The 11,242-nt window shown below is 43.9% G+C and overlaps 1 protein-coding gene across 7 annotated transcripts in view; it reads right to left on the bottom strand.

Annotated features, from left to right (window-relative positions):
- Positions 1–10,768, bottom strand: part of SMARCE1 (SWI/SNF related BAF chromatin remodeling complex subunit E1) — a 29,737-nt gene extending 18,969 nt beyond the window's left edge. For 2 of the 7 annotated variants that reach the window (XM_083147273.1, XM_083147271.1), the window contains exons 1-5: positions 10,622–10,768; positions 10,051–10,092; positions 7,912–7,955; positions 5,872–5,976; positions 156–236 (exon numbers count right to left, since the gene is read on the bottom strand). In XM_083147273.1, the coding sequence (XP_083003399.1) occupies positions 156–236; positions 5,872–5,976; positions 7,912–7,955; positions 10,051–10,057 (237 nt within the window). In that variant the 5' untranslated portion in view covers positions 10,058–10,092; positions 10,622–10,768. The remainder of the gene's footprint in view (positions 1–155; positions 237–5,871; positions 5,977–7,911; positions 7,956–10,050; positions 10,093–10,621) is intronic. The other 5 variants (XM_083147274.1, XM_083147269.1, XM_083147270.1 and 2 more) reach the window with 5 other exon arrangements.
- Between the last annotated feature and the right edge of the window lie 474 nt (positions 10,769–11,242).

Genomic DNA, 11,242 nt, shown 5'->3' on the forward strand with positions numbered 1-11,242 from the left:
TGTTTTTATTACTAAAAGGTCTACAGGTTTCTTCTATGTACAATGCTTATTCTAGATTTTTTTTTTTTTTTACTATGGGAATAATGGGGCTTTTAGAAAGCTTTTCGTGGGGAGACAGAAAGCTGCACCTCCCAGTACCCAGGCCCATTACTCACCTTCCTGCTGTATCTCATGTACGGCATCAAGGGCTTATCCGGAGGCTTCGGGGGTTTGGGGATTGTAATCCCAGATGAAGCCTAGAACAGAAGAGAAGAATATAAAATGAAAGTTTAGCATCGTCTGGTCACCTTACATTTTTAGCTGACCTACTGTGTTATTTGCATACTGGCTATCCAATGTGCAGAGGATAGCTTCTTTACTTCCTTATTGTTCCTCACATTAAAAACAACCACAAGCCCCTTGTTTTACTCAAAAGTACTACCACCACCACCTCTGACATTATTCTACCAACACTTAATATTAGATTAGAATGAGAGGGAAGGCTGGGGTGGTGGTAGGGGGGGTTTGAGAACACAATGGGCCACAGAAATAAAGAATATATTCACCCATATGAATACATCTCAAGACGAGATACCAGGTTTGCTACTAGCCATCATCTACTTGCACCAGTCTTATACTAGGTACGAAAGATATGATGCATTTTTGCCAACAGGTCCTCAGTGAGAGTTTGTCTACAGAAGAATGCTCCATAGCGACCCATTTCTGCCTCTTCATTCAAAATACAAACAAAATGCATATAAGTCTAATACTAATTTTATTTATATACTGCTTTTCTCCCATATGACTCAAATACCCCTTTTACATGGTACCTAAATTACTGGGTTCATGTCGGTTTGACCTGGTAATTGGTGCAATGTGAAAGGGGTTACCGGGTCCCGCAAACGGGTAGCAACATGGCAATATGAACCGGTTAAAAAGAAGGGTTCTTACCGGTTTGTTGCTGTGTTGTTTTGCGGTGTGAACAGGTTAATTGGGTTGAGCGACCAGTTTCCTGTTCACACCAATGGAGGAGGCAGTGCTTGAGGCAGTGCCAGCTGGCATTCTGGCCAGTAAAGACAGACAGGACATCCCATGCACATGTTATGGGAGTGTGGCAGGTGTGCTGCTGAAGTGGTAGTGCACATAGGCACTAATTATTTATACTGGGGGCCATACACTAAGGGGGTTATTCTGGTCCACATAAAATGTGCATTTCTGCACGTGTATGCGGCAGGAGTGTGCGGCCACAGTGAACGGACCCAAAAAGGTGGGGGGGGGGGGTATTCATCCATGGGAACACCCAGCGTTTCATGGGCTTTTCCAAGAAAATGCCATGTATTCCCATGCAAATCGCCTAGGTGCACGCATGCGTGTACCTTCGACATCATTCGATGGTCGGCAACCATTGAATGATGTGGGTGGCACTCCATAGACTGTAAATGGATGTTTGCGCAGCCATGCGGGCAGCCTGGCGTGTGAGGGAGGAATACCTGCAAGATGCATTCTAGTCCACACGAGGGGCGGCGGTACGGGTCCTACAACCTTTTCATACCCCCACTATCCACGTCGGCGTGGAGTTGAGAATAGAAAGTGTGGCGAGCCCCGCGAGGGGACGCGGACAGCTGTGAAGCCCGCGAGGGGATGCATATACCTGTGAAGGTGTCCGCTGCACTCGCCACGCTTCGGGCTCGGTGGCTCGCTGCGCTCGCCACACTTTCTATTCTCAACTCCACGCCGACGTGGATAGTGGGGGTATGAAAAGGTCGTAGGACGCGTATCGCTGCGCTCGCCACGCTTCGGGTTGACATTGATCGTGGGGTGGCGTTAACAATTGTGGGAGCCATTTCACACTTCAGGGTGGCTATTTGGCCTCTGTGGGCCATTTAACATTGTTCCCTATGCAAAATCGGGTCAATTGGGACATTGAACAGGAAAATTGGGTCAATTGGGACATTTAACATTGTTCCCTATGGGAAATCGCAGTCATCGCGTCGGTCGCATCGCATGCGATTTTTTAGTGCATGCGATACCCGCCCTTCTAGGTAAAGAGTACCGAAAATACTTTACAAAAAATAAACATTAAATCTTTTCTATAGATCCCTACATTAAAAAAAAAAAAAAAAAAAAAAATACATCCAAAAGGATTTGAGCGAGGCTGAGATAGTGACACTTTGCTTACAGTTCAGTGTACACACACTGTGTGTTCTTCAGGCTCTGTGTATATGAAACAAATGCATTATGTGATTAGATTTAGATGCATTCTATAAAGGAGATATTCCTTAGAGAATACAAATACTCTAAAATTCTGAAAAATCAAAACTACAGTAATCTGGTCTCAAGCACTTCTAATTTGAGGGACTCCCCTGCACCTGGTGAGGTCACTGCCAGGCCCCTCGTTCTAAAGGCACTGCAGGGAATGCAATCTTTATTTGTTTTAGAAGATTTTAGGATTTGAACGCTAATGGGTCCTAAACACGGCGTGATATTCAGTCACTTTCTGAGCGATTTTACATACTCGCTCAGAAAGTGGCTGACTATTTCTGTGCGTGTAGCCCACACAGCAACAGGGATGCGCGGCCCATAGAACAGCCCCGCTTGTTAACCTGAGTGATCAGTCCAGCCGCCTGGAGCCCCCATGATCCCGTCCGAGCCTCTTAATTCTGTGTAGCTGCTGAAGTGGAGAAGGAAGTGCCGCTGAAGACTCCAGACTTTCGGCAAGTGTTTGTTTGGTTCCCACTGTGCCACCAATGCTTAATGTTTTTTTTTTATCCCACCAATGCTTGGGGCAGAGAGCGTTCTGAGCAATGCTAGACAGCTCAGAACGCTCTCAGCACACAATACTCTAGTGAGATACTGGCCATGACCGATTAGTAACCAGCAATGTCCCGAAGCGGGGGAGGGGCACAGTTGGTCCCCCAGTCACAGTGTCTATTCATGCCCCCACAGTGGCGAAAACGGGGGGCCCCAAATTTGAGCTTCCCTCCTCAAAGTTGGGAGGTAAGTATATTTACAATGGAGTATAAAATGACCAGACATGTCAGGGCAATGACCAAATACTAAATGGAAATGCATTCGATTCTGCATTAGCATTCTTAAGAGCAACCTGCTAATTCATCACCTATGCCAGGTGTGCAACATATGCAAACTTCACGTTTTTTTAAACGCTCAATAGATAATAATGGACATATCTAAGAGCAATGACCATGTCATATCTAAATAGCGAAAGGTAGGAGCACAAAATTGGAGATCGTAACAAATCTATTCAATAGGAACCAGACTGATGGATGGTGGGGTGGATCTGGCAAAACACCGTATGACTGCAGTTACAGGTTAACCCAGTGGTTCCAAGACTTTTTTGAATCTCAGGGGCAGATTTATTAAGCTTGGAGAAGAGATAAACTGGAGATAAAGCGGAGAAAAGGTAAAAGGAGATAAAGCACCAGCCAATCAGCTGTGTTTGAAAAAGACAGTTGGGAGTTGATTGGCTGGTGCTTGATCTCCTTTTACCTTTTCTCTGCTTTATCTCCAGTTTATCTCTTCTCCAAGCTTAATAAATCTGCCCCTCAGTGCTCTAAAGAGAATCACTTTTTTTCCATGGCACCACAAGGCCAGAAATTTCTTAATGAAATATTTTACATTTCTCAAAAAGTTAATTGTGTTTTTATGTCATTCTTAGATTAGGTTATGGGGCGATGGACAGAACACACTTTAGTTTGTCCACATTTTATGAATGAAAGGCAGAAGCACTGGTTTGGTTTACCACTTTGACCAAAAATCATTTAAATTGGTCTTGGACCACCAACCAGGAGCACTTCTGCAAGTGTCCCGAGGCAACCCAGGGTGCTACAGTTTGGCAACCACTAGGGTTAACCTGACCTTTAGTAGCACTTGAAAAAAAGATCCTACTGTTTTGAGTTCAGGTTGGGAGTCAGGACCGAACGGTAAGCAGGCATTCATAACCAGACATGTAAAACATTAAAACACAGTATTTGGTTAATTTTGTTGTTAAGAGACTAACAGGGTTCGCAGACACTCGCTATACCACAGGCTCAGTCCGGATTGGCATGCACGCCGTGTTAAGGAGCGGAGGGATCTGCGTTTCCCCCTCAGTTGTGATACAGCCGCAGAGGAGAGAGAGTGGTGTCACATCAGCCGGCTGCCGCCACCGGGGATGGTGAGTACTTTGCACTGCAGTGCCACCTGTACCCCCTGCCCCAGAATATTTGACCGCCAGCCTGGTGAGCAGAGAGGTACAGAAGAGATGTTTTCCAGTAGCTCTGTGGAGTCACTGCCCACCACCGAACAGGGACCGATGTCTCCCAGCATCGTCCGTGCTCAGGCAGCTGGAACAAAGCTGTTTATTCTCGGACATCTAGGATACAGTTCCCGCAGGCTGTGACTGGCCGCACAGTCCCCCTGGCTCTCCAATACAACAAGTACTGCTGCAGCAACAGTCCAGTGTCCGGCAGTGACCACATGTGAAATATCCACCAAGAGGGGAGCAGAAGCATGCTATGTGCTTTGCTCTCCTCCTCTCCCCGTCTGGAGGCTTCTTCAGCAGCACTGAAGCCAAGTTTAAAGTGGCACTTTTGGGAGCATTATTGTAAATGGCACTACTTTGGGCATTGTGTGAGGGACACTACTGGAGGCATCATACAGTAGGTATAAGCAGAAGTACTGGGGCATAAAAATAAATAGGCTCAGGGTATATGCCATGTGGGGGAGAGGAGCATGTGCTGGGAAGGGTAGAGGAGGCTGTATTCTGTTGGGACCCAGAAAAGGTTAAGTACGACCCCAAATATTTGTAAATAAGGGGTTCCCAGGGAGCCACTATTTGGAGTTTTTCGCAATTACTGCTACAGTTAACACAGTTTGGTCATCCTGGTATAGGATTTATAATGCAACGCTTCCTGGCCTAACTGTATATTATCTGTGTTCTCTTGCTACTCCCCAGCTCCATTCAAAGGAAATTTTTACCTAGATTATTGCTACCTCAAAGTCCTATGTGTCCCTTCAGTACAAGAAAGAGAGGGAAAAGTCCCTCTCTTTCTTGTACTGAAGAGACACAAGACTTTTTGAATTAATAATTTTACTTCACACCTGCAACCCATCAAGCCCATGTGAGGATCTTGCTCTTATTGTCCCATTCACCCAGTATGGAGAGACATTCGAGTGGGCTCATCCCCACTCAAATGTCTCTCCATAATAATTATTTTAAGGGTCCTTTTTGTAACCTGCTACCACCTTCACTATGCTTTTCACACTTCACCTATATTACAACTGTACTGAATATTTTCAGTCTTATGCTGCATTTCTCATTTGATGGATCTTTGTACTTTCAATAAATCAATAGGATGCAGAACAGACATGTATTAAGTTTTCAAGACTGCATTAGGGAAAATTGACAAGAAATAAAGAGACTAGGGCTGGCAAGAATTTAGCTATACCAAAATAAAATATAATGCAGTTCATATTCAGAAAAACCTTGCGGTTAAAAAAAACCGAGCAGCCATATAAACAATCTTACAGGGAAACCAAATCTGCAGCAATAAACAGATTAATGCAGAACAGTCCACATTAATCCTTTCACTGTTACAACCTCGAGACACACTCAAGTCTCCACAACAGCACAGATTATCGCGTATATTGGAAATATTAGTTCAATAAGATCTTTTAACCAAGTCTTAACACACGGCACCATGTATAAACTCTGCCAGGAGTCACATTGCTGAGCACCAGCAGAGATATTTATGGGATCTATAAAGGACCACTTATGCGCACAGATATATTAAGACTACACAGATAACTCCACTTGTGAATACAGGCCAGGCACAATCCCCAGATCCGTCTGTTCTGCAACGCCTCAGGTCACACATTATTTCAATCTCCTACCGTTACCCTGCTGTTGCTGCCTGGGTTCCCTCCCAGCCTGTAGTTGTTGTAGGCAAGATGGCTGTATGGATTGTATCCCACAAACCCCGGTGTGCTGGGCAATTGCTGATGGAAACAAATGAGACAAAAACACGAATGAGAAATGAGGTCAAAAGGAAATTAGATTTTAAAATAAATAAAAAATTTCACAAAATGAAAATGAATTGCATATGACATGAAGAAGCAAGAATGGGGAAACGTCAGAGTACTCACTTCACAAAAACAAAGTTAAGTTACTTTTACAATCTTCGAGGTACTGGCTAATTAACCACTTTAATAAATAAGCAGAGGAGAAATGTTTAGGGAACATTGCAGTGGTTGTATGAGAACACAGATGCATCACATATCTGTGAGCATACCACAGTGTACAAATACAATATTTAAAGGGTTTCCCCAATAACTGCATATATTCTGGAACTTTCCAAAGCGGTCATTGCAATTGCACATATGGACTGTATTCAGTATAGATAAAATTAAGTCAGTTCCCGCATATATAAAAAATACATTAGACTTAGGTGTTGATTCTAATCCTCTCGAAACGGGGCAAAATCGGCACCATTCTGATGGTTGGGGGACTATGCATGGTCTTTTATGCGCATGTGCAGGTCGTCTTTGCGAATGGCTTTGGAGATTTATATAGTCGCTGAGCCGTTTGCAGGGAGCAGGGTGGGCCAGACGTCGGCCATGGGAATGCCCAGCGTTTCATGGGCACCCCCATAAACACTGGGCGTTCCCATGGGAATACAGGCAGGCCGATGTGTGCTGGGGCGGGCGGGCGGCTGGCACTCGGTAAGCTGTGATTTTCACAGCTTACAGAGTCAACCAGAATCAGCCCCTTACTAATAAAAGTCATTGATGTAATGACTTACTATTCTAAAGATCAGATCCTAATTATATCCCTTATTCAGATCTGATCGCAGTACAAATTTGTTCTCAAAATGGGCAAACCCATGTGCACTGCAGGTGGGGCAGGGCAAACCCATGTGCACTGCAGGTGGGGCAGATGTAACATGTGCAGAGAGAGTCAGATTTGAGTGGGGTGTATTAAAACTGAAATCTAAATTGCAGTGTAAAAATAATGCAGCCAGTATTTACCCTGCACAGAAACAAAATAACTCCCCCAAATCTAACTCTCTCTGCACATGTTACATCTGCCCCACCTGCAGTGCACATGGTTTTGCCCATTTTGAGAACAAATTTGTACTGCAATCAGATCTGAATAAGGGCCTATATGTCAATTTCCAATCAGCTACTCGTAATCAAAACAAGAGTCGCACAAGCCACCAACTACTACCTATCAAGTGGTGATAATAATCAACTGCATTTCCCAAACAAACAATAAGGCCTTGGTCACTGCTCTAGGGAATAAACCATGTATGGAACAGTAGTTTGTTTCTTAGGACTAACTGTGGGGGTAGAAAATAATGCAATAAGAATAAAGTAAATTTTAAATAAAGATCAACACTATCCAGAAAGCAGGAGACATTGCATATGCACTTTAAAGCACAGTGAAGGGGAACAAGCACACACAAATGCAAGATGACAGCACGTGGCTGACAAACACAGAATTTATGAAAAGCAAGCATGGAGATTGGTTCATTTACAAAGCTGCTGTTCATGGGTAAGGAAGTTGCCCATAATTATAACTAATTTTAACTCACATACAAAATGTGTTTAAAATTAGTGCACACCCATAACTTGTGTTAAGGATCTTATATGAATTTCACACTTCAGTTGTCTCGGGTGCCTCTCAGGAATGATTGTAGCTTCATACGTATGAGAAATCAGGCCAGAGATTTGTTTACCTATAATAAGGCCAATAATGCAAAAACCTTCGAGTTTGTTCAGTAACAGATAATTGAAAACCTAATAAGGATTATATGCTAAAAGAAATGTCATAAGCCACAGCCTACTCTGTATGTCTGAATATATATTTAAAAAAAAATAAAAAAAAAGTTTCATTCGGTCAATGCTTTAAAAATAGTCATTGGCTTTACTTACCGTTGTGGGTGCCGGGGCAGGGGGCGGAGCATAAGATGGCCGCTCTGTTAAAACAAAACAAATTGAAAATTTAGAATAGACAATAATAAAAGCAGAGCATTTCACCCAAATGTATCTCAATCATTCATAACTTATTGTTTAAAATCAGCGACTTCATGTTGATTGTTAGAAAACAAAGTACATGGGCAATTAATGAGTTGATTTTTCTTTTGGTACTTCTTCATCTTTGCAGGCACCGCTTACGCTAGGGAACTTACATTGCATCACCGTTGCGTACCACGCTTCGGGATCGGTGGCTTGCTCCGCTTGTCACATTTTTACTAAAGGTAAGATGGTGGCGGCGTGAGCCCAGGGTGGTGGCGCTGAAAATCCTTATGTACTGGTTATGTAGTGGCTAATGTAACTGGTGTATCGGTGGCCGCAAAGATGAGGAAGTACCTTTTTGTATTCTTACAATTTATTATGATCATGTATGTTGGCAGTCACAAATGCAGCAGTGTTTCCTACATATGAGGGGGTCATGTAAACTATCATTTGCCACCGCCTGGACCTTTTCCCCAGCAACTCATAGCCACGAGCATTATAGATTCTATTTTGCAGCAGACCATAAAATCTGCAGCACTAAGCTGGGGTTACTGTATAGGATGATAGAAAAGGTCTATGATCCCTACAGATGTTTTGAAACTACACATCCCAGCATGCGTTGCAAAAGTTTTAGCATTCTCTAATAGCAAATCTGTGGCAAAGCATGCTGGGATGTGTAGTTTCACAACATCTGGAGGGCCAACGTTGGACATGCCTGGTCTAGGTCGACCACTAATGGTCAACAGTGACTAGGGTGACGCCTAAGAATGGTCAACATACCTTAAGTCGATAATGACAGAAAGTCAACATGTGGTTCACAGTTTATTTATGTCTATGTTGACATCAACACCGTTCCAGCCATGCTTCAGGCATGAGGCCCCTCAGCACACTACTATATTCTCACTCTATAACCACTTGGATAGTATGAAACCCCCCCCCCCCCCCCCAAAAAAAAAAAGGGGGGGGGGGGGGGGGACTCGAACCTAAGCTTTTGTTGACCATAATTAGGTGTCGACCTAGACACTGTTGACTCAGGGACCACATTTATTAAGCTGGGTACACACAGGAGCGATGGTGATTTATTCACACATCGAAAGTCCGACTAGTGACAAACCTAGGGTGGTGGTGATGTTTTAAGCCCTAGCGCAAACAGCATTGCAGCAGGGCACTTTAAGTTGGAAACTGCTGGTACTCAGGACTAAGAACCTGAAAGTACCGGCATTTTCCAATTTAGCAGTGTTCAGAGTAGTGTGATATAAAGCAGCTCTGTTCCAAAGTGGAACCGGATGGTGTAATGGTTAGCATTACTGCCTCACAGCACTGAAGTCATGGGTTCGATTCCCACCATGGCTCTAACTGTGTGGAGTTTCTATATTCTCCCCGTACTTGCGTGGGTTTTCTCCGGGTACTCGGGTTTCCTCCCACAATCCAAAAATATACTGGTAGGTTAATCGGCTCCTAACAAAATTAACACTAGAATGTCTGTGTGTGCATGTGGTACGGAATATAGATTGGGGTAGGGACTGGGGTGAATGTTCAACTATACTCTGTAAAGCGCTGCAGAATATGTATGCGCTATATAAGAAACTGTTAATAAATAAGAGTGGAGAAGCAGTGGAACTGCCAATCAATTCCACAAGTCCTCTCCATTGTTCTATCTTAGCTCCTTTGGCCACACACAGTAGTAATCTGAATGTAAATATGGAAAACCAAATGCTGGGTACACACCTAAAGATTTATCTGGCTGGCAAGAACAAAAACCTGGTAATGTATGGGAGAAAAACGCAATCAACCATTTGCTCCCAAATGTTTGAAAACATAATTGTCATTCAGACAAAATACATTTGATGTAACAAATCCAAACAATAATTTGTCAATTTTAAAGCATTTGGGAGCAAATAGTAATTGTCATTTTGTCCCCTACAAGACCTGATATTCTGTACCCACCAATCACAGTAGTCATCAACAAATGCTAACTAGGAAGTGCAACCTTTAATTTCAATATACATGGTGCAGAGCAGAGGAAAAATTTTATTAACTGGAAACTGAACTTACTTGACATTTCTGCAGATTACTTTTTCCCAGTTCACATTGAACCTTCAAAAACAAAAATAAATCGTTACAAGGGTAATTCTGTACAAGGCGTCTACATACATACAGTAATAACAGACAAAGCAATGTACAACATATTACATTTAAAACTAGTAGCTAAATCTCTTTATAACTAGTGAATAAAACATAAGTGACCTTCCCTTAAATTTGCCATTACAGCATATGGTATGATTGGCATGGCTAGGGTCTGTGACTAATATTCTGCAGACAGACCCGCAAGCTCAGAGCAAATCCTGTAATACAGAGCTCTGTGCTCTAGGAGACAGGTATCTTGGTCACACACAGTGAGCAATACTCGGTTATTAATGACATGTTACCCTCCTTCCATAGAAAGCCCCTAGTGTGACCGGGCGATGCCTCCAGCACCTCGTTATCCAGATAGGCCTCACCCGCCCCTTCTCTGGCATCACTGCAGCGGTAGCCAGTCTTGGGCAACAATAGCATCGAGCGCTCGCCGTTGCCCACCCAGCCGGTCCCGCAACCCGTCGCCCCGTGTGCCCCTGCCCGCACTCACCTAGCAGCTCCCGCACACCCCGGCTCTCTATGCCGCTGCTTCTTTGTCCCAAGCACCGGAAGCGCCTGTCTGCACTTCCGCCGCAGCACTTTCCACACGCAGGGCTCCTGCGGCAGCGGCACGTTCAGCGGAACACATACATAGCGATATAACTAATAATGCCGCAGCGCTTGCTTCAGCTCCCTCGGCAAAAGTGTCTGTAATCCCCGATGCTCGCCTTAAAATTAGCGAGAAAGATATCGCTTGGTAGATTCGTTGGTACACGTTATGCTTCGTTGCATTTCTCATAATTATTACAGCGATGAAAGTATTTTTATTTCTTTTGTAGAGCGGTTGTGCTGTGTGCCGAATCTGCGTCTGTATCTCTGTGGGTGAGCAATTCCCCTCTCTGCCGCACTGCTTCATGCCTGAGGTCAGGTGTAGTAGTAGGCATACACACGATGAGATGTGTGTTAAGCAATTTAGCCTAGGAAACTAGTTCCCGGGGTCTAGATCTCCCATAAGGCATAGGGGCATAGTGATGTGTGCTATGTGATCTGTGGTAACCAATGTTTTGTATGCGCTTGCTAGGAGATCCAACTAGATTTTACCTGCATGTGCTAAAACATACCTTCAACGGGT

The sequence above is a fragment of the Crinia signifera genome, chromosome 6, assembly GCF_055691185.1.
Source record: "Crinia signifera chromosome 6, ASM5569118v1, whole genome shotgun sequence".
Lineage (NCBI taxonomy): Eukaryota > Metazoa > Chordata > Amphibia > Anura > Myobatrachidae > Crinia > Crinia signifera.